Source organism: Dermacentor andersoni, chromosome 4, assembly GCF_023375885.2.
Source record: "Dermacentor andersoni chromosome 4, qqDerAnde1_hic_scaffold, whole genome shotgun sequence".
NCBI classification, from domain to species: Eukaryota; Metazoa; Arthropoda; class Arachnida; order Ixodida; family Ixodidae; genus Dermacentor; species Dermacentor andersoni.
In genome coordinates, this window is record NC_092817.1 from 45,324,907 (window position 1) to 45,348,459 (window position 23,553).

The 23,553-nt window shown below is 47.4% G+C and overlaps 1 protein-coding gene across 1 annotated transcript; it reads right to left on the minus strand.

Moving 5' to 3' along the window:
- Positions 1–1,929: 1,929 nt before the first annotated feature.
- Positions 1,930–23,410, minus strand: LOC126537039 (uncharacterized). Its single transcript, XM_050184153.3, has 9 exons — positions 23,349–23,410; positions 18,427–18,510; positions 16,658–16,673; positions 16,252–16,311; positions 10,303–10,373; positions 9,014–9,191; positions 3,967–3,987; positions 3,668–3,859; positions 1,930–2,231 (listed from the first exon to the last, which is right to left on the minus strand). The coding sequence occupies exons 2-9, from the start codon at positions 18,487–18,489 to the stop codon at positions 2,155–2,157; spliced, it is 678 nt and encodes a 225-aa protein (XP_050040110.1). The 5' UTR covers positions 18,490–18,510; positions 23,349–23,410; the 3' UTR covers positions 1,930–2,154.
- Positions 23,411–23,553: the final 143 nt, after the last annotated feature.

Here is a 23,553-nt window from a genome sequence, read left to right on the forward strand (position 1 = left end):
TCTGCCATTCGAAGGAAACCGTTTGGTTACTAACTGGATAGAACCGACACCCGCGGCTTCGTTACGACAGTTCGAGTGTTCTCGATTCACTCACAAAACAAATAAATCTATCAAACAAGCAAGCAAACAAACACAAAACCAAAAGGAAACGATAAATAATGTCACTGTATGTCTGTGGTTGAACTGTACGGCAAAAGATTTTAGCAATGTATAAGAGAGGCGAATGTGGCGCCCCCTTAGACAACGCCGCTCATCTACGTATAGGAACCCAGAAAGGAAGGTTGCTGATCCCTAAGGCTTTCAACGCCTCCTTCTTCCTCGGCCCAGCAACAGCAGCAGTAACAGTGGAGGCCAGGTTAGTTCCCCCCCCCCCCCCCCCCCATACGTCTTTTTCGTCGTAGTTCTCCCATCTCGCTAGGGTCAGTGGCCGAGACCCCCTGCGCACGGCTCATCCCCGCGTCCTACGACAACTGTGGTGTGATGGCCGCGCTCGTCCCCACCGCTCGACTCGTTCGGCAGCTACCGAGAAGCCCGAAAAAGAGTTGTCCCACCACGACAACTCGGCGCCACGTGCGGCGTGAAAGTGGATAAAGGAGCTTAAAAGGCTGTCGGAAGCGGGGATCCAAAAATTGTTTGCAACAAAGCTACTTGCGAGGCTGCAGCTGCCTCCTCAAGGTAGAAAAAGAAGAAAAATAGTAGGCGAGAGAAAAGGAACAGAGAAGCAATAGGAAAACAACAACTTTGTGGAAACCAACCCGGGTATTCTCGTCACTATGTGCGCGCATACTGACGTCCGTAGCGGCATGGCTATACACAGTATATTACAAATATCGTGCCTCTCGCCATGCCCATGTGCTCTCCCATATTCCTAAGACTGCAACAATTACGTCGGGCGTATACAGTATTTCCGCCTTTTGTTGTGCGGTGCTGTTCTCAGTTTGCTACATATATAAGCGACGTGTGACTGGCAGTGCGAAAGACGAAGGCGCTGCCGGTAAAGAGAGAGAGAGAGAGATTTATACCTCTAACTCGCCTCTATATTTACTTAGCTGACGCCTTAATTAAACAAAAGGCGTCCATTTCCCCTTTGCTTTGGCTTCTGTTAACCCGGTTACTTCAGTGTTTTGGATGTGTGATCCATATGCGGGAGGCGGAGCGCTACGTAGATGTTCTGTTGCTTGAATTTTCCTTAGTCCCGAACCGCGCAATGAGTGCTTTCTTGCAAGCAATCACTTGCCCTGACCCTTGAGTTCAGTAACTTCCATGATTCGCTGTTATAGTTACTTTATAAAAATTAAGCCTTTTTTACCACTGGCATTTTTGTTTTCTCTTTTTCATATACGAATGTCCGGTGCAGTCAAATGCCGACACAAACAATCCTTATTAAAGCTCATCGACGGTGAGATATTAACAAGAAATTGTATCAGGTTTAAATTGGCCCTAAATAAAAACAGTTTAGAGTGGTAAAGTGTTCTTCCAAAATTCAATTTTCGTTAATTAAACAATAACAGGTGGATTATTGGATTATTAGCAGAGAAAATGGAGGCCAGAGTTCTAGGTTTTGAATTTCGCGACGTAAACCCGGCACCAATATATATATATATATATATATATATATATATATATATATATATATATATATATATATATATATATATATATATATATATATATATATATATATATATATATAATGTTAGACCAATTATAGCTCTGTAAAGGTTCTCAGACGCTGCAACGTTTATCCATTGGCGTTCTCTGCTTTCTTAGCACACAAAGTAGTGCGTATTTACCGATAAAAATTAACTAGGCCCGAGCACTGAGCCGCCATTGAAATCCTTGGCGTAACGGCGTGTTGGCGAGGGAACTTCGAGGCGGCGCAGCTACTCGCCTTTCGGCTTACCGCCTTTCCTCGCTTACAACACTTCCTCTGTAGGTAAGAATGGCTTTATTTTTTTTTCTTTTGTATTAGATAAGAGTAATTTACTAATAATGCTCAACTTAATTTTCTCTTTAATGTCCCTTCAGGATTGCACATCCTCGTAACTATCAGAAAGAGCACGCACGAGAATTCATTTGAAGAATTAATGCAATTGCTTAATTGGGAAAGTTTTCGTCGCGTTGAATAAAGTGAGAAGGCACAAGACTAAATCTTCACTGGTGATCGAAGCAAGATGGCTTGGTTTGTCTCACGGGACGTGAATTCTGGACCGGCCGGAAGAAGAAGCCACCTGCAAGAAAGGGACCACGGCAAGGCTGAGCAGATTCGACCGCGATGACATGTCATGACAATATATACGTGAGAATTCCGTTCCAATTGTCATCAAAACGCAAGTGAAGCGGTGGGTAGCGTGTGCACTTGTAGACGCCAAAGGCAACGTAGCATTGTTGCAATTTCACAACGTTTTTTTTTTTTTTTTTATCTCTAATATCTTCAACGCGGTCGAATTTACTCAGCGGGACTTCGCTCAGTAGTCTCCTCTAGCATAGTTATTGTTTCGAAGCGTTAAACACAACTAATCAATCAAGAAGTCAGTAATTAAATTAATTAATAGCACGCAATCGATCAGTGAAATACAGCCGGACGCCTTTACAACGAAATAATCTGAATAACGAAGATTTTTTAGCGTTCCAGCCGAATTCATATCTGCACAACGAAGACCACTAACACCAATCTGCCTGTGCAACGAATGAATATAGGCGTCCCCGAGGGCTGATTTGTTGCTTTACAGACAACGCACCCGGCGACGACGCACGTAGCGTCGTCGCCGCTACCCTCCGCAGCCGGCACAGAGCGGCTGTGGACATAAGAAGTGCCTGGGGTGCCTCAATGCCACAGCGCCACTATATGCAGGCGGATTCGTACCACACAGTAGCGTGCACCTCCCGTACCTCCCCTCCTCCCCACTTCCTTCATCCGACGTGATGATCTGCTCAGAGTTGACGGCGTGGTCGAGGCTGGGAGGACGGAATGGAGGCAAAGATCTACGAAGGCAACAGTGATGAACGGCCCGCAGAGTAACCAAGAATTTTGACGAGGCAGACAATAGCGGCGTCAGACGCTCTGCAGCTGTACCTTGCGTCACTTGCGAATTTCGCCATCGCGCACGCCGTGGACCTGGCTGCCATAACTTAGCCTGTAGTCGCTGATTCCATCGAACTCATTGTTCAGAAAAAATAGCGACGTCATTCGTTAAGTACCTATTGAATTCATACTAAATAAAGATTTTCTTTTCTCAGACGAGCTGAGCCTGTTCTGCAGCAAGCGGTACGGTGCGCGATATTCCTGCCGAAGATCCAATGCGCTTCGTTTTAAAGGCGTTTGAGAGTATTATTAAATCTCGCATTTGCTGGCGCAGGAGAATTCACTCTATATTAGAAGAGCTTTAGTGAGTGAGTGAGTGAGTGAGTGAGTGAGTGAGTGAGTGAGTGAGTGAGTGAGTGAGTGAGTGAGTGAGTGAGTGAGTGAGTGAGTGAGTGAGTGAATGAGTGAGTGAGTGAGTGAGTGAGTGAGTGAGTGAGTGAGTGAGTGAGTGAGTGAGTGAGTGAGTGAGTGAGTGAGTGAGTGAGTGAGTGAGTGAATCTTTCCACCGAAACACGGACCAGAGTCATCCAGCACGGTGGTAGAAAATGAAAGAAATATATATTGGAGGGACTCTGCACGGACCTTGAGCGTCGGCCTCGAATATAGCGTCCAGATGCGTCGGTTCAGGCGGCGGACCGATGGGAGCTGCGGCGGCGGCAGGGGCTGAAGGCACTCGTACACATCCCCCCATTCCTGCCGCTCCATTCCTCCTCTCGAGCTCGTCGCGCAGGTCCTCGCTGTACTGGCGCAGCTTGGCGTTCTCGCGCTCAGCAACTAAACCACCGCCAGCAGGGATGAGGGCAGGAGATGTAGTTTTGTCGCAGCGGAACGGAACAGCCTCGCCGCCAAGGTCCGTGCAAATCTACCGCCACATCACTTACCCTGCAAGTGTTCCTTCAGAGCTGAAGGAGGAAACATGTTGATGCATCGGAGATGTCTGCCCGGCTATATGTCTAGCATACTACTCCGGATAATGGGGGTGACACATGAAATGACGCATTTGTATACATAGCAGACACGCATGCACGCCAAATACGCAAGCACACACATTGTCAAGTACTGCCTAGAGGAAGGCTCAGAGCAGTTTAGTGGCACGCACACCACTACATGTAGTGCTCCGGGGTACTTGGTACAGCTCAAAGGAGCTGCCACAAAAAATTAAACCAGATTTTAAAGTAGCTCTTAAGCGGCATAGCGCGTGCAGACGCCTGGAAAATTAGTATATGGTGTACAGAGTAATGCATATACTAACGCTAATGCATGAGCGTGCTGCACCGAGCTTGTTTGTGTGTATCGAAGGGAATCAAACAGCGCAAAAGACGGGACCGTACAGTTTATAAGCGACAGAGACAGCGCTACTAACACTGTCGAATATTACTGCACTGTGAACTTCAGTGTGAACGCTGCCAAGTGCCTGAGACTCTACAACATCTGTTTTGCGGCTACCCTCTCTACGCATCACAGCGGAAGACGCCGGCTTCGACACTATAGCAGGCATTCGTAGGCAAACATTGTCTGACAGTAATTTTGTCCGCAGTGTGTGACCGTGCAGTACAACAATAGCTACAAGGGCTGCTCTGGCCTACTTGAAGATCGCAGGACAAGACACAAGGCTTTAAGGAAACCACTGTGTTAGTGTATACATGTATATGCATCCCTTTTTCCTGTCCTCATCGTCATCTTTCATCACTCTTTCTTGTCCCTTTTCCTTTCCCCCCTGCTAAGAGTAACAGGCCAGAGCATGCTAGCTCAGGCCAACCTCTCTGTCTTTGTAATAAATTATCTCTCCGTCTACTGCACAAAAGTAGCACTACTACTACTATGAAATACGGTGTACTCTGTGCTGTGCTACTACACAGCGTTAATACTACGTATAGTATACTGTACTGCTATAATAAGTATGCATAACCTAATGAAAGCAAGAATAACTTTCATTCATTCAGGAATTTGATACTTGCGTGACGTGCTCTGAGTAAATGTGATCAAACGTCCCGCGTAGCGCCATGTTCACAGACGTACCAATTACAGTTCCCAATAAGATATTTTCTTCAGCATCGTTATTTCGTAATTTTAAGACATGGAAGTTAAAGGCCCACCTAAAGTATCGTTTAGTGCTTGCGTATAAAAGTGAGCAGAAAAGAAAAGCAAACTACGCTGGTTGTACGGCTCATTTAAAGCAACACGATGTCCCCTACAACACCAGAGGGGGGGGGGGGGGGCATTTTGTAAGCGTCCTCCTAGTGGACGTGTCTATTTATTAGCTTGGCTGGGGTATGCGCTCCCAGCCAGTCAGCGCTGCAGCAGCAGACGAAACGGTATGTCTACTAGCTGGATACTTACAGAATGTCCTCTCCACCTGCCCTAACCCCCCCCCCCCCCGCCCCCCCCAGCCGAGAAAGCCAGAGCATTTGCACATAGCACACCCGCGCGCTAACTGTGGAACGACAGTGTTGCGCTCTACGCAGACTACCAAGGTTAATAGGTTAATAAATGTCTTATTGTTAATGAAATTGATATTCTGGCTTGCTACCCTTCTGGTATTTTTGCTTTCTTCTGTGGTATGTGAATAGCAAGCTATTATCTAACATTGTGCAGTGAATTGAGATGTATTTCTCTCTTTTAAAGTGGATAACTTTCTTTGGCTCTTTCTCCAGTTTTGGTGGTCGGTGGTTGACGGTCAGAGCTGGCTGAAAAAAAAAAAGAAACAAGGGGAGGGGGAAGGGAGGCTCAAAATGCGCTTTATTCCCATTGATTGACACACTGCTGCCTTCACGGACGCTGGCTTGGTGCCTGGCAACGCTCAGGCCACCAAGGCAGGATTTGTCGGCCGCTAAATCTTGCACTGATGCGGTCCTTATGACGAACTGAACATGTGCGACAGCCATTTTTAAGTGCAGACGGCGACTTGCTCAAGTTCACCAAATTGAATATAGCTGCTCACACAAACATGCTCTTTCAAACATGGCGAACATTCTCACTGCCTTCTTACTTGATGCAGGGAATGTGCGTTTTGACGTTAAGACTTCCGTCAACGCTCTTGCTGAAAACGGCGCACTAAGCGTCGTCGGTCATTTAAAGCGCGACAGACCTGCGGCGCAACTTGTTGCGATCTCTCTGAATGTCCGCGCTGATTTCATCAACAGGTTCAGCAACAGTGTTAATTGCGAAGGACCGCTCTTCTCAAAACTTCCTTTCATGCTGCGACAAACAGCGTCTTCTAGCGGGCACATCTTTATGAAGACAACATCCGTAAACGGTTCGGAAGACTTAGCTATGAGCTGCGAAATGCCAAAGCTTGTTCCAGCTTGCTGGTCTTCAATGGCTTATTTCAAGCCCTGCCGAGCCCTGCACTCAGCGGGACTACGCAGGCCACACCCGGGAGCTCCGTGAACCATGCGGGCCGCGTGCGTCGGGTGCGTGGTCTCAAACATGAGTGTCTCAGATCCCTGAAGTAGATGTCCTGGGACTGCTTCCACGGTCAAAAAATCTGAGCGGCTGCTTTTAAGTGAATATTATTTATTTATTTATTTATTTATTTATTTATTTATTTATTTATTTATTTATTTATTTATTTAAATTACCATCAGCGTCTTATGAAAGGCATTATTGCAGGAGCGTAGAACGAATCATAAATCACAAGATACTAAGTCATTAGATACTAAGAGGATTACTTGTTGTGCCGCTTTTGTTGGCATCAAAAGGAAAAAGAAAGAGTTTCCTTGTCAGAGAGTGAGTGGCACGCATGCGGGGTAATAATACTGTCTTTTATGGCTCTTGCATAGTGTAGAACTGCATTAAGTAAATTTTTGTTGTACTCAAGCGTACGTTATGTCCCTGTCTAATTTTGTGCTGGCGGCATTAATCAAGAATCCAGCAACCATCTAGCTAGTCTGACATCATTATTTGATATAGTAAGTGCAAGTGTCTGGTAGTAAAAGCGACATTAATCAAGAATCCAGCAACCATCTAGCTAGTCTAACGTCATTATTTGCTACAGTAAAAGCAAGTGTCTGGTAGTAAAAGCGCTGTGAGTAGGATACCGCGGATGGCGACACGAATCATCGCTTGTGCATTGTTTAGGATCTTGCTTTGATGCTGTGGGTGCATGTATAATACATTGTTTTGGATGACCAAATCTTAGTTGCGAGTCGGCGCTTGCCCAGTAACCGTCTTCGTCTTCGTGACTTGTCGTTTTGCGTTTCCGTTACAAAATGCGATCACTTGCTGTACTTTCTGGTAATTTTCCCTTACGCGACCGGCTGTCAGGTGTTTGTTTCTTGAGGTGTTCTTCTCCCCAAGGAGCACGCCGAACGAAGGAATGTATAAGTGAGCTTTAAAGGGACGCGCTATAGCCGATGGTACGAGATGAAATTTGTCAGCCTGGGAGTTACTTAATGTGAACCAAATAGAAGTGCAGCAATTCTTATGCACTGCACGCCAATGAAATGCGGCCCGCAATCGCGCTTGATATGCTGTACTGAGAGCATAAGCTTTCAATAATTGAATTCTTGAGTTTTTACGAGCCAAAACTGCAATGTATTCATGAGGTGAGATGTAGTGGGGAACACCGGATTAATTTTGACCATCTGGGGTTCTTTAACGTGCGCATAAATCGAAGTATTCAAGCGTTTTTGTATTTTACCCCCATCGAAATGCAGTTGCCATGGCCGGCAATCGAACCCGCCGCCTCGTGCTTAGCACGGAAACGTCATAGCCACCAAGCCACTGCGGTGGGTTTACAGCAGAAAGCGAGACATACCTTCAGCAGCCGCGGTAAGTTTCTCAAACGGCAAGACCGCGGACCAGCACTCGCACATGCTCGCAGGTATCTATTCTTATCCATAACAAACTACAGAGAGCGGCAGGAAAACGTCGCTGAACCCACGTGACACATCCCTTACCTTCGCAGAAGCGCCGTGCGAGAAAGACGACGGTGCAGGCAACCGTGCAAAAAAGAAACAAAAATAGGACGCACGTCTCTATACAGTCGCCGACAAGCAACCGCCGAAGCCCTCAGTCCTGCTACAAGCCCTGTCACAAGACCGTATACAACAAGGCCCTTTATTTTCTAACCGGTTTACGGTGACCCTTTTGCACTACAACAGATTCGCACTGTCGGCTCGTAGTTCGCACTATTTTGAAATTTTTGCAGGGCTACACACGAGTCAGGCTTATGGCTTTTCACCGGCGCTTCAAATGCTGCTCAGAATTCGAAGCAGAGTACAATGCAACCACCAAAAGCTGAGGGGGTGAGCGAGGAAGGTGCGCGGAGGAGGATGGTAAGTTGACGATGTTTAACCTTGTTGGCGAAAACATGTATAGAGGAGCTTTAGTCCTTGTGGCCTTCCGTTTTCACTGCTCCTGTAGTTTGACGAGTTCACTTCATCGGCACCCTACAAAGGGTGTCTGTCCTCCGTGCGCGGTCATTACGAGAGTAAATACGGTAACGCTGAAAGGAGGAGGTGCGCCATTTCATTCGTCACATTCGTTAGGCTGGCATAGCGCAATCAGCGCGTTCAGACGGTGATACATGCGAAAGTGGTCTATATGGCCCTGTTTCACCAGCAGTACGTGTCCAGCAGAACCGCATTACTTGTCAGTTCCCAGAGCTCCGTCTTGGTTTTCCACCAACAGCAAGGCCTCGTCTCACACTGGTCACTCGCGCCGGCAATAGTTCATTTCACTAGTGCAGGAAGTTGGGCGGGTCGGTAAAGTTGCATAGTGACGGATAAACAGCGCAAATAACTACTTTGAGTTCCAAATCAGCTTGCAATAAAACAAAAAATCATATTGCTCATCCCGAAGCAGGTAATAAACTTTGGTGAAGTCAGAAAAAAAAAACCTTGTTATGTCTATTTATTTCTCAAGTCCGCATCTTCCTGAGCGCTGTTCATCCGTCACCACACAATAATTCATAACTATACGCACCCCTGCACTCCCGCGTGGTCCTCTCGACGGCCTGCTCCAGTTGTGCTGCCCTCTGGCGGCTGCGCTCGAGGGAGGTCTCCAGACAGGACCCCTGCTGCGCCATCTGGTACGACCAGAAGGCCAGGGCACGCGAGCACGCGTCCATGATGATCTCCGGGCTGTAGCCAGCCAGCACCATCTTCAGACGCACGAGAAGCAGGTACACCACAATCCCCCAAGAGCAGGTTAGTATGCATACAGACCTTGTCGAGAGGAACGAAGCCACTGGGCGCATGACAGCACCCGTCTATAGTTGACCTTCCGTTTATTCACACCGTTCGAATTTTCGAACCAGAAATAACAGCGGTGCAAGCAAAGTGAACAATAACGATGAAGATCTTCGTTATCGTTGTCGACGTTGCTTGCGCCGCGATTTTCTGGTATAAACATGCACAATCTAGACCACTTAAGGTCCGGAGAGGAAGGCTAACTATACCTTCCTTAACCTGGAGATGTTTATAGCGCCACTTATAATTCCATAGGTCAGCAGTCATAGTAGAATTTCGGCAGCATTTGGGCTGTAAGCAGCACTCATGCAGTCCCAGTTGCATCGTTTCTATGGACAAAAGAAACAGAACATAGAGACAAGAAAGGGGGAAGAAAGGGAGGTTAAACAGAGGAGAAGATCCGGTTTGCCACCCTACGCTGGGGAGAGAGGGGAGGGGAGGTAAAGTGACAGGAAAGTAAAGAGAGAGAAGAATAAAGGGAGTACAGATACACAATCACAATCGGTTATTGTCACCGCTTCTATTGGCAGAGGCTGTATTTGAATTACGGAATAAAAAACACAGAAATAAAGTATATGCACAGGATAAAGCAGAGCTCATTTAGCCACATCTTAGTGCAGTATTAGTACCTAATGCGACCTCGAAGTGAAACAAACATTCCTTTCTGCTTGGGTTCGGTGTTTCTTAAGAAATTACGCTCGTAGCAATTGACGTAACCAATCATTCACATAACGCGAATCGACGCCCAGCCATTGCAGATACTGCAGTGATTCGCTTGCAAAACACTGAAAGGCGGAATCTAGGCACCATTGACAGACCAAATTTTTAAAAATCTTGTAAACACACGCTGTGACCAGTGTTGATGCATTTCTGTGTCCTAAAGGTGAGTGTATGGACAGCAGCCGAACTACGACGTTTCCTGAAGTAAAAATAATTTCTCAAGGAACGATTTCCTTTTGAAAGGATGATTGCATTAGATCGCTACTTCTGATCTTCCTGCCGACGATGCGCTGTTGTGCTCACCGTTCGGAAGTGCTCAGGAGGGTCGACATCCACGCGTACCAAGTCAAACTTTCCCGGCAGTTGAACGCCGCCTGGTGGAGTTGTAGAAAAGGGCCGCATAGCGGGTATATATATGAATGAATAAACACAGAAAAAGAGTTCATAAATGTCCCGACAGAATTGAAACCAATAGTTTATCCCCCGTTATTTCTCAGCCTTTCTTCATCGGAAGCGAGAAACCATGACAACGGACGGTATACCGCTTGGAAACTGCACTGCGCGCAAGGACGTGCTTATTTCGGGCTCGGAATATTCAAACTGATCGACTATGTTACAGCAACAATCGCAGCTGTTGAAACAAAGCCAGAAAATTAACTGGGAGGAAGCCCGCTAAAACACGATTATGTTGTTTTCCATCAACGCTCGGTACGCACACATCGCCTTCTGCCTTGGGTTCGTCTTGCGAAGTACGCCAGCGTGCGCCTAGTGCTGCATGCAGGCGACACAGCGTCGGCGTCGTCTGCCCCCTCTCTAATCACGTCTAGTGTCCTCTGGACGTATTATGTAACGTTTCTTTTTTTTTTAGTTTTCCATCATTTCCACTCGTTGCGACGGGTGGTAAGAAACGAATAGAATTGAAAACAACAATAATAATAATAACCACATAATGCAGCCCTTGTCAGTTGCGTTCTTTTGCTTCTAGTCACGTACAGCCGTACATATAGAGGCATCAGGAAATTTGCGCGGCTGCTGCTCGCGCTCACCGAAAATTCTAATTTTCTTGCATGTACCCGGTCATCCACCGAATATCAAATCAATTAATTCAATGTTTACAAATAAGAAGCAAGAAAGCGTCAAAATTTAAAACCGCCTTTCTGCGTGATGACACGGAGAAACCTCCAAAGTGACGCAACATTATGTATACAAGTTTTTCACATCACATACGCGAGAGAGACACAAGAAGGAGCGCCTAGTGGGGGTGGATGCAAACAGTACATGGCCTCCGAGATGTAAACGCAAACGGGCAATCTCGACGGTCATAGAGATGGCCACCAAACGTGAAAGACGCAAAAAGAGAAACGTTATTTCGTGTTCTTCTTCGATCTGGTTTTCGTATTGTGCCATGCTAGTACGGATTTCACGATGAACTTCCGCTAACTTGCTTACTTTCGCTGCCATCAAAAGGAGTACCATCATACTTCGGCCCGTGCTTCTCCGTTAAACACGAAATCTAGATGTTTCTTGCAGCACTGTGTTTCGCAAGTAGACGGCACCTCTTTTGCAGCAACATTTCTGTTCAGCAAATGATATCTGACACGGTCGCCATAGGTTAATAACGCGTACGAAAGCTTGAGAGTTACCGTTAAAAAAAAGCTCAAAAATCACATATGCATTCAATATTACATGCATTCACATAGTAGCTTCCCCACATTACAGTTACGTAATGCGGCAAAACGTACACAACGTAATGCGGTGAAACATACACAATGTATTGCAGTGAAGGAAACTGAGCATTTGCACAAGGCGTAAGTGTGAACATCGTGTCATTATTACAGCGACGTTGTATACGGCTAGCCTATTCGTCCTTCCTTCCGTCCGTCCGTACGTCTGTCGCCTGCTCGCCGAAAACTTCCCTGGCGCAACCCCGTGCGGATGCACGAAAAAAAAAAGAAAGAGAGGCGCGCGATTGGCTGCGTCAGTAGCGACGTCATTGCTCTCTGTCGCAGCCGAGCGCACAGCAGTTTCTTTCCAGCCCTGAAATGGGTAGGCCCCGCGTCATACGTACTCCTGAGGAGTAGGCAGCTTTCGATCAGCAACGCCACGAGCATAACCGGGAACGAGCTCGTCTACGCCGTGCCGATGCTGCAGCCCGGGCGCAAGAGTAGGCTCGTGCCGCCGAGTGCAAGTAGGAACTGCGTACCGGGGATCCGGCAGCCTACCAAGCCGTCGTTTAATGAACAGTCGGGATTAACCCAGTGATAAACACTGGGGCCGCACGTTTCAGCTTCGCTGGTTAACCATCTGTACGGAATGGTTGGGCGGTGATTTTTATTTCGTATACTTTGGCGGCACTTCCAGGACACCAAAGGGGCGACGGGGACATGGAAGCTGGAACCCGGACTAGTCTGTGGGTTGAGGCATTGCCTAGGCCTCCGCCTGCCAAGGGTGTATAAAATCGACTGTCCATTTACGCGGACGGCCGATCTTGTTTGAGAACACGTACCCTCGGCACCATCTGGCCTCGGCGGCAGTGACCCACTGACCGTTATGGTTAAAGCTTTGATCACCCCGCTATCACTTGGGTGCCCTGAAAATACCTCGCAGCCAGCTTTAATATAATCACCTGCTCTTCTCAGGCCTCCCTTCCAAGTATTATTTTTGTTTTCGCCTGCTAAATTATTTCACCACAACACACCTCGGTATTGCGATGAAGCATACTAAATACCGTATTTACTCGATTCTAAGCACCCCCTTTTTTTCGTGATCGCCATGCCCAAAGTGAGGAGGGTGCTTAGATTCGAAAAATCTAGAATGACCCCCCCCCCCCCCCTGCCTCCCCCTGCTCCTTTTCGCTGCGACATCACGACGACACGGGTGCGAGAGAGAGATCAATCAAATGTTTGAGGATTTTCCACGAGCGGGGATGGTGGAGTTGCCCGTCTAGAGAGTGACAGAGCTCTGTCCATTGTTGGTGACTTAGAACGCGGCAGTGTGCTTCAATTTCTTTGTTGAGAAGTGCAACCTTCCGTCTGAGTCTTCTATTGAGTCGTTGCCCCTTCCATCTAGAGAGGATGGATGATTTGGCCTCGATAAGGTGGGCGAGTCTACTATCCATGCGCTCAGTCGGGGCGTCTGTTGTGATAATGCGGGTGGCCGATTTAGTATCAGACAGTAGATCACGTGACCATGATTCTATGTCGGTAATGGGAGTGTCCGTCGCTGCTGTTACACGGCGTTTACGGAACGCATCCCAGTCCGTCCAAGTAAAGTCCCTTGTTCTTCTCATAACGGCTGTTAGGTGTGGGAGAGTAATTTCGATGATAGAGTGATCACTCCCGAGGTCGTGTTGGGTGTTGCGCCAATGGGCGTTGTCTGCGTTTTTGGTGAAAGTGAGGTCTGGCGTCGTGTCTCGTTCAGTAGAAGTGCCGAGGCGAGTGGGGAAGGCTGGGTCAGTAATGAGCGTAAGCCCGAGATCATGGGAGTCTTGCCATAAGTTACGACCTGCAGCAGAGCTGCGTCTGTAACCCCATCCTGTGTGCGGGAGATTGAAGTCACCTCCGATGATAAGGGGGCCGCTGCCTGCGATGTTAAGGGCCTTTTTGAAGAGGGTTAGAAATCGGCTATGGCGTAGAGATGGAGTATTGTAGATATTGAGGATAAATATTCCTTCCTTTCGTTTTCTGTGCGGGATGAGCTCAATGAAGAGGTGTTCGGTGCGCCGATCGTTGAGATCGTGTTCGATTGCGGTAATTCTTTTTCGAACGAGTGTGGAGACTCCGTGTGGAGCGTTGTTCGCAGTGAAAGAGTGATATCCTGGAAGGCTGACCGGAGTATTGTGCGTTTCCTGGAGCAAGATTACGTCGGGTTGACATGAAGTAGCACGGAGGTGTTGACGGAGAACGGGTTGTTTATGGAGGTAGCCGCGGCAGTTCCACTGCCACAATGTTGTGTCAGTTTTAGTGTGGGCCATGATGAAGGATAGGGGATGCCACAGGTGGCAGGGTGGCGGCGACGGTTCCTGTGGTGTCCATGGGTACGGTTTGAGCGGTGGAAGCGGGTTGTGTGAAAAGGGTTTGAATATTAGCTTCCATGGTGGTGACTCTGTGCATAAGGGCGATTAGAGAATTCTGTAAAGTTTCCACCGTGCTTTGGAGTGTTATGAGCATATCCTTGACTTCGGAGCGTACTTGGCCCTGAGCTCCTTCTTGGAGGGCTCGCTTTTTTGGGGCTGGTCTTGAGAGTTCTTCGGTTTGGCTGCTGGTAGCGGGTTCTGGGGTGTTAGGTGTGGGTTGGGTTTTGGGTTGTTTGAGGCTGTGAACCTCCTGGGTAAGCTTTTGGATTAAATCACGCATAACTGCGTTTTCTTTCTTAAGGTGTTCGATGTCTGTGTTATCTGTGTTGTCTGTGTTGGGTTTAGGCAGTGGGGGGGATTTAACGTGACCCTCTCGCGAGACGCCCGTCAGGGCCTCTGCGAAGCTCACCTTTTCTGAGGTATATCTGGCTCCTGGTGTCGACGTGGATCTTGATCTGGACCGACCTCGATCCGACCTCGGTCTGGAGACGGAGCGGGACCGGGACCGGTGCTTGGTCTCCATGGACGGGAAATCTTCTGAATGAAGGGCTGAATGCTGTGCTACTCGGCGTTCTCCGAGGCGTCTTCGTATAACGTACGGCGTTTTGTATCTGGCAGTACAGGCTTTGTCCGCTGTGGGGTGGGGTCCACCACACAACATGCACTTGGGTGTACACTGATGATCTTGATCTGGGTTGCGAGCACCGCAGCCCCGGCAGATCTTGTTATTAGGGAACGGGCAAACGTCCATGCGGTGCCCGAGGCGGCCGCAGTGGTAACGTATATCGATCTGCTTGCGGTACAGGGAGCATGGGATTAGTGTTGCGCCATACCGAACCATGTATGGTACGTCAGGTCCGTCGAAGGCAATGATGATGGTCGTGGTGGAACCGATTCGCTTTGCGGCCAGGGCTAGAGGATTACGATCATTTATGATGTTAGCATCGACTTGTCTGGCGTCATCGGTGAGAGGGATGCCTCTGATGACTCCTTTGGTGGTATTATCTGGGGCGGCTTCGTACGCGCTGACCTCGTGGGTCACCCCGATGACTTGGATGGACTTGATTCTGACGTACCGGTCCGCATTTTGCGGGCTGGGCGTGCTGATCACCATGATGTTTTGCTGGTTGTTCGAGCATATTGTGTCGTTTTGACTGTCTTCTGAGCTAAGTTGCGCTGCTTGAAGAATAGCTGCAGTCACTGTAGGGCTGCCGACCTTGGAAATATTGAGTGCTCCTTTGGGTCTGACGATGATCTTGATCTCATTTGCTGGTAGTGGGAGCATGCGCCCGGCCTTGAGAACCTGAGTTCTAACTTGCTGCCTGGGTCTATAGCGAGAGCGAGAGTCTTGCGTCCTAGGTTGTTGTTCTTGGGATAGTTTTCGGCCCCGCTGCTCGTCTGGGCGACGGGCGGTACACCGACGGGAACGGGCGGTACACCAACCCATCTCGGCGGTTAACTCTTCTGGGGAAATATCTTTGCCACATACTATGTATACTACTACTATGTATACTATATACCACATACTACTAAGTATGTGGCAAAGACACGGGTGCGAGAAATAAAATTTTATTGTGCAAACATCCAAAAGAAAAATCGGTGCAGACAGTGAGCCCACCGCTTGTGTCGGATGCTCAGTCACTATCACTGCCACTCACGAGTCCGCGTGGCTCTGCAGTCCGGCTATGCGGCAAGATCGCGCCGCGGACGCCGTTCCACCTCGGGACTCCGACGGCTCCGGCTCGATGACACAGCGAACAAGCGCGCTTAGTGGTCTTGGCTACACGCTCTTCCTAACAAGTAGGGGGGGGGGGGGGGGGGGTGCTTAGATTCGCATGCAAACTTTTTTTTCCAATTTTTTCGCGAAAATAGAGGGGGGGGTGTGTGCTTAGAATCGCGAAAATATGGTACGTTGCTTTGGTAAGCTTTATTCGTGCCTGCTTCTTGCCTTCGCGCTTGAAGTCTCACACATTAAGTATAGTAGTTACCAAACATATCGACCATTATGTAATGCATATAAGACTCTTGCCGAAAGCACAAAGAAAAGCCGTGAAGTTGAAGAAGGGGCCACTTTAGAGTCATCCAAGCTAACGCAACAAGTCAGTAAAGATGTCATTGTCCAAGGCACAATTCTACTACAGCGTTCTATACATTCACAGTTCGCCGGAAAAACTTACACGCCGGGCAGACGGGGCGAGCGGCCAGCTCCCGCGAAGCGTCTTCCTCGCAAAAGACATCTGCGTGCGTCGTCAGCTGCTAAGGAGGCAAAGGCAACATTTGTTCCGGCGAATGATGGACAGTATTTGCAATGCTCTCTCTCTCTTCCCTTCACATTTCGGCTAAACGTAGCTGTTGAGTAGGACATTCATATCTGAGAAATGACAAAATGTGCAGACAGGATGGCAGTGTCTTTACTCAACCTTGTTCTTCTTGGCAACAAGCAAGCAACACACAACAAGCAAGTGAACTTGCCTAACCACTCAGCACTCGGCTGTGTTTACCGCTTTTGTGAGCATTCACACGGCCACTATGTGGAGCTTCTAATGAAATTTCACTTTCTAAATGCAGCACAAGAAAGGATACGAGAGCAGGAAGTGACCTGAAAAGCAACGGGAGACCAGGTTAACATCTTGAGAAAAATAACACAAAGAAAAAGACATTCAAATTCTGGATCACATAAAAAGCGTAGTTTCAGGATAATGCGAATATAGAGCAGCATTCGTGCAAAATATTAAGCTTGAAATACAAGTAGATGGGTCACAGAAGTCTCGCGAAAATAGGCATTTCGGGTACCAGTACTGAAAAGGGACGGGGGAAAACGGAGAAAAATTATGCGTGGCTCTGCTATCGCAAACACCAGAGACCAGTGGAGCTGGGGGGAAGGCCAGTAAAGCACTGCCAAACCGTACACTTGCCTACTTTTTGCTGGGCTTCCCCCAGCTTCACCGGTGTCTGGTGTATGCGACAGCAGAGCCACGCATAATTTTTTTTCCACTGCAAGAAAGAGGACCGCCGAAGCCAGCGCGCAGGTTTTTATCGGAGAGCAATGACGTCACACCACCTGTGTCCCCGCCGCGCCGCTCCTTCTCCCTCGCTAGGTTCCACCCACTCTCGCCGCGTCGCTATACTGCGCAATGCTATTTTTATACTCTGCTTTCACTCTCTCTCAGCTCTCTTTCCCCCAGCTCGGCGAAGCTGCGAACGTCAGGAGAAACCCAGCGAGGTTCTAACAGCTTCACTGTAAAAGACGCCACCATTACCGCTCGCAGGCAAAGAGAGAGTATTCTACTTCGCTGCTGGTGTAAATTTTCGGCAGCGGTGAATCGTGACACAATTACGCCGCTGTGAAAAGTAGACCAGAATCGAAAACGAATACGCCTGTTTACTGCAATATTAGCTCTGTGTTTGTCCGATTGAGCTCTGTGCCTCCAGGTGACCGCACCGCTTCGGTCGCTCACGTTTACGCCTCGCGCCCCACCCGGTAAAACGACCACTCGGCCTGTGTTTACCGGAATACCGGACAAACTAAAGCTCTCTAATGGCACCAAAGCTGGACCGTTGAGAACCAGAGTGGCCCCTCGGCATGAACAATAGCTCAAGCTCTTTCATCCACTTGCCACCGCTGGCCGGCGGAAACGTGTATGGGGGGGGGGGGGGGGGGGGGGGGGGGGCTTTAAGACTAGTAAATGTATCATAATCATCGAGATTTGGCGGCGCTGGTGACCCGATGGAAATCTCGAAAAGTCACCCTCTTCGACATTTTTCTAATCACGCACAGAATAGAACACGCCTTCGAAGAGAAGTGCGGGCTTGCATTCTTAGTTTGTTGGCCATATTGGTTGTTGCTGTTGTCGTCGTCGTCGTCATCGTCGCCGTCATCGTTGTTGTTTTTGTTGTTTAAAGGGGCAGCCACCCTTGCAAGAGAGAGAGAGCGATAGAAAGGAAGCAAAGGCATGAAGGTCAACCAAATGCTAGTCTGCGGTTTCCTACCCGCACGTATAGGTTACGTGAAAAGAAGCTTTAGAAAGAAGGGAGGAGAGGGAAAGAAAGAGAAAGAGAAGAAAAAGAACTTGACGATTGGATCGCTGAGTGCGAAGGCAGTTCGGGGCAACGGAGATGAGGTACCTATAGGCTTTCTCGCTCGTCTAAGCATACGCTCTCACGCCGGAGTCCCAAATTAAAATAAAAAGTAAGAAAGCAGCAAGTGGTGGTACAGTCGATGGTGATACCAACGTTGGGTGATACTCCCTCTACATTCTTATTTTATTTTTTTATCAAATGCCAAATAAATAAAGGATGAATAAAGGTTCTACGAAGGGTGTCGAATGTTTGCAATAAAGCATTATACAAACCCAAGCAACCGTGGTCAGTTTCTTTCGGCATTTGGCCAGGTTGCACGTGAGTGCATTCTCCATGCGATTATCAGCGTAGCTTTCCTGCGTAGGAAACAAAGAAAAAACAAAAATAAACTGCAATAAAGTATGCGACCAGGCTAGCTTGTGCTATCCATGATGCTTGATAACATAGACAAAGCACGGAGAAAGAGGCGACAATTAAAATGAAGACAAGCGCTGCGGACAATTTGTTGGGAGAGGAAAAGACAACGGTGACACCAGAACGATGGCCAAACTTCTTTAATCGATGCGGTCCACGGTGAACGTGCGGGATTACCGCCACTTTCCGTCTTGGCGATTCCCGTACATTAGTGACAGTTTCGCGCGCACCCTGCACGATCTTTAATTATTTTCTAAAGCAATGTTTCCACTATCGATATCAACAGTTGTATGGGGTACGTCACGTCCTGAAGTCTGGACACTTGCGCATCAAAGCTCTTCTGAACTGTATGACTGCAGGAGTTGCTTAAGGCGTTCCAAAAATACGTGTTCGCGATTACCTTTTTGATTAGTTTATTGTTGGATGACCCGAAAGGTAAAAGTGGCATTTTTGGCTTGTGGTGCATAGCACCAGCAGACATTAACGGTTGAGAGCGTTAGCTTCAGATCGAGAAACTGGATAGCATATTCTACCGGAAGCCCATGACTGAGTGCCAAAGGGTGAAGGAATTCATTGAATATAGTTAATGTCTGATGAACACAAGGGCAGAAAAGTAATTCGTCAGCGTCTAGTAAAACTAAGAAATCATCGACATATCTGAAAGCTTTCAAAATTCGCGAATCTGGGAGCTTAGGAACAATAATCTTATCGGGGTGTGTTAGGACAGCGTGCTTGTCTTCGTTTGTCGCCTCTTTCACCGTCCTTTGTCTACGTTAGCGCTGTCAAACATCATGAATCAACAAAAAACGAAAAGCCGCGGTTATCAACAAGAATGTCTCGCATGTAAATCTCGTCGTGCAAGCATTCGTGAAAGCATTCGTGCAATCAGCACGCACGCTCCCAGCGCGACCAAATCCAGCGCTTTATACCAGGTGTTTCACGAAATCCGTTCGAAATTCCTTAAATGTAGGGAAGATGAGATAAATGATTATCTCTATATTGCATTTATGACGGAGTCGTACATTTGAAAATGACTCAATGTAGTAATTAAGCAAGTAATTATGCAAGGTAGACTAATGAAACTTTTTGACCGAAAGAGCCATGCGATTGATACCTATGGAAGACTTGAAGCGCGCCATCCGAATAGATCGTAATCGCTTCTAAACATGCGAGAAGTTGACACTATTAGTTTTTGCAGCGTCATGATTTCGACCAAATGGGTACCGGTACGTGCCGGAGTAACAGGAAATGAATGGGCAGACAGCGAGGTACGAGTAGCCCTTAGAGGACAATCCGTGCCGCACGCAAATTATATACCACGCCCATCTTCACCCATCTATACTAAATACATCGGCCAATCTGCGCTTCGCAGAGCAAGAGAGTAGACGGAATCGTAATGGCGATGTTCATTTCCCGGATGTGCCGAGGTAGCTACCACGAGGAACCCAGGTACTAGTGAGAAGGATGACCACATATATATAATGATGTCACCTTACAAGAGAGATATCTTTTTGATGACGAGCTAAACGAAGGAATGTGCGCGAAACATGACAGCAAGAAGCCATTAGAAGACATGTGATGTGGGATTGTCCTATAGACACAAGGTAGGCATAATACACAAGCGCATCATGTGCGGAATAGCTCGAGATATCAAGCCAGCCAGGCTGAATGACTGGATTCGACCTCGAAACATCAATCAGGACGATCTTTCGCATAAGTGGCTGAAGCTTGACGAATTCGTCTGCGGACCAGGCCGCCGTCTCCTGGGGAACCGGCCATCACCACACGAAAAACCAAGGCCCCGTATAGCGGGCTTCCGCACACCGTAATGCTTAAGAAAATCGGGCCTTTTCTTTCTTTCTTTTTTTAAAAAAAAAGACGTTACAAATCGAAAATGCGCAGAAAAGTGAAACTGAACAGCCAAAGAGCGCAACTGTGACGCCCATAGTAGACGCCCACGGGTGGACTGATTGTGCCTCACTGGTGGACGATCCTCAAGCGAGACCCTTTCCAAGCAGCAGTCTCGGGCGCTTCATGGTCGCCCGAAAGTGAGGCGCACCCCCCCCCCCCCCCCTACAAGCAGTCATGGGCGTCACAGTAGCAATTTTCGACTGTTCAATTTCTCTTTTCTGCGTGAAATTGTCAGGAAATCAACACGCTGCAAAAAATTACCAGCTTCAACTATTTGCATTTCTGGAAACGGTTACGAGCTCCTCGGATGGCAAGCTTCTAGTCTTCTGTTGGGATCAATCGCATGGCTCTTTCGGCTAAACAGTTAGTTAGTCTAACCTACATAATTACTTGTTTATCTACCACACAGAGCGAATTTGATTCACAGAGCGATATATATATATATATATATATATATATATATATATATATATATATATGCGTCCTTCATCTTGTTGCCATTTGCAGATCCCAAGGCAAGGGTCATGTTTTCCTTCTGCTCATTAGAGAAAGACATGGCGACTGGAATGAAACAAAACGCACCTTTAAACATTTGCACTGACGTTGTCAATTCGCTTTTGTGATGACAGGCTTTGTGGCGAAAAACAAAAGAAGAAACAACATCCATGCACTTTATCTACGCTAAGACAACAGCTTTCACAGCTTGTTTCCAAATAACATCAAACGGGACGGGTTAATTCGGCCGGAGCGCGGCAGATAAGGCACTAGCTCGATCACGATGTTTCTTCTTTATTTTTTTTATTTTGTTCTAACTCAGAGGGAGCCTGTTCGAGGGCGCTGCTTTATGATGCGGGTGGGAGCGCAGACACGTGGCATTCTCCATATTTCGCAGGGTTTATTCATCAATCGTAAAAAGTTAGTACACAATTAGTACCTCGCTGAAACTGCCACAGTTACATGTCCCTTGGCTGCCCTACTAATGCCTCACTGACACTTCGATAATTAGGATAGTACGTCTCGAGACAGATAATTAATTACAATGGCCTAATTAAATCTCAGTAACGAAAAAAATTACTGGCAGCTACTCCACTGTACTGGAAACAATATGCACTAGATTTTCGCCGAGAAAAGCATTGCTCTTTCTTTTAAATCGTGGTGAATGATATTTAATTGGGACGCCCTATATATATTTATGACATCTGCGCACAAGTGACGATGTTTTCATCCCTAATAAATGTTGTAAATTATTAGATTTTTTTAGTGAGTCGTTAGCATTGCTTACTGGAAAGAGAAGCAATACTGAGACACACAACATTCACGCGCATTTCACACGCCGTTGATAAAAGATTCTGCCGAAGGGGTAACTGAAGTCTATAGGTTTTTTCCAGGGTCAAAAAAGCACGCAAAGCAATTTGAAGTGAGGTGAACATACAGCAACAAATTCATTCTCTAGGCATAGGCTATCCATACCTTTAGAAATAATTGTTAATTGGCTACCTCCTCCTCTTTCAAAGGTATAAAGGTTGTCCTGTGTATATATTTAAGCATATCACAGGTGTATGTGCATAGTGTTTACAGTGTAAATGTAAAAGAGTGTTGAAGTGAGGAAATACGGATGAGGCAGCCGCCGCTGGTGCTTCTAATGCGCTTGTCCTCCCATTGTCAGGATTTGCAGAAATAAAACGAAAGTGTGAATTAAAAGCCATGCACGTCTGCGCCAACAATAATGCAGTAAGCTACTAGCCACAATAAAATTTTAAATGAAAAGGTCGAGGAAAGTCAAAAGAAACCTCCAATGATGCGAGTGAAAAAGCTCTAGTAATGACACTTGAGGTGTGTGTGGGGGTGAGGGGGCGTAGGCTTCGGCATCACCGGGGGAGAGGCTCCCCCCCCCCCGGAAAACTCCGGAGAGGGCTCGGGCTCCGGAGCCCTCTCCCTCCCCCCCCCCCCCCCCTCCGTAGTCGACGCCTATGGAACAGAGGCTACTGCATGTCTGAATGAATTATCTGAAACTAGGCTTTCTACGTGGTTGAAAATTTCCTTACAGTCAGCCTTCCAGTGGCATTCAGCGCATGCAGTGATCGGATACCCTCTTTCGCTTCAGTCCTGAACCTGGATCGGCTCTTTCTCGGTCTGGCCGCTAGGTGGCGAGCATTTACTTGGAGACGCGAATTAGGTCTATGGGTGACGCGACCGCAAAAAGGAACTAATTAACATTGGGGGCGCTCTCAAGAGGCGCAGTAGCTCCGTCTGGCCGAGGTTGTGAAGTGTACTCCTCACAATCGACCTCTTCGATTATTCGTGCCTGACAGTACCGGGCTGTTCGAGAGAATGGACATGCAACGCTCACTGGCTGAAAGCGCCGCCTCGGGCAGTCTGGGACTGTCAGGGACGAATAATTGAAGAGGCACAATGACGACCGATATGCAGGAATGAATGGCGACCGAAAACGCGTAGCACAGTGTTGTCGGTCTCACGGTCAGCATTATGCAAGTCGTGATTCAAGTTCCCTTTTCTAACCCTAACTCTGTCTCATATGCGCTATCGATATATCGCGGAACACGTCTTTACCGCGTTCGCACTATTTGCTTTGCGACTCATTCTATTTTGGATTCCTAACAAATACGCCCATTTTCGTAAGCAGCTTAGTTGCATTGGTGCATTTCCTTGCCAGAGCAATTCTTTGTGGAAACGTTCAACGTGTGCTTTCGGTGAAGGTACTCATGGCAACCTCCCACAATGCCGAAGAGCAAGCTGGGCAGAATGGTTTACCAAACATCATGAATTATCGGTATGGCAAGGGCCCTGGAGTGACTGAACGAACAAAAAAAGAAAGAGACAGAGGGGACAAGGGAAAAAAACTATTTACCGAATGGTCTGCCTGTTTCCGACTCGCTTTGGACAGTGCAGCGTTCCTGCAGAAACTACAAAATGAAAACTGGAAAAGCTGATGTCACGTGACATCATTATATTATATCCTAATAATCTCGTCCTTTACCTTAGTTTATCACTTGAATAAGAATAACTTATAAAACATATAGGATTAAAATTAAAATTTAGACCAGATAGTAGCG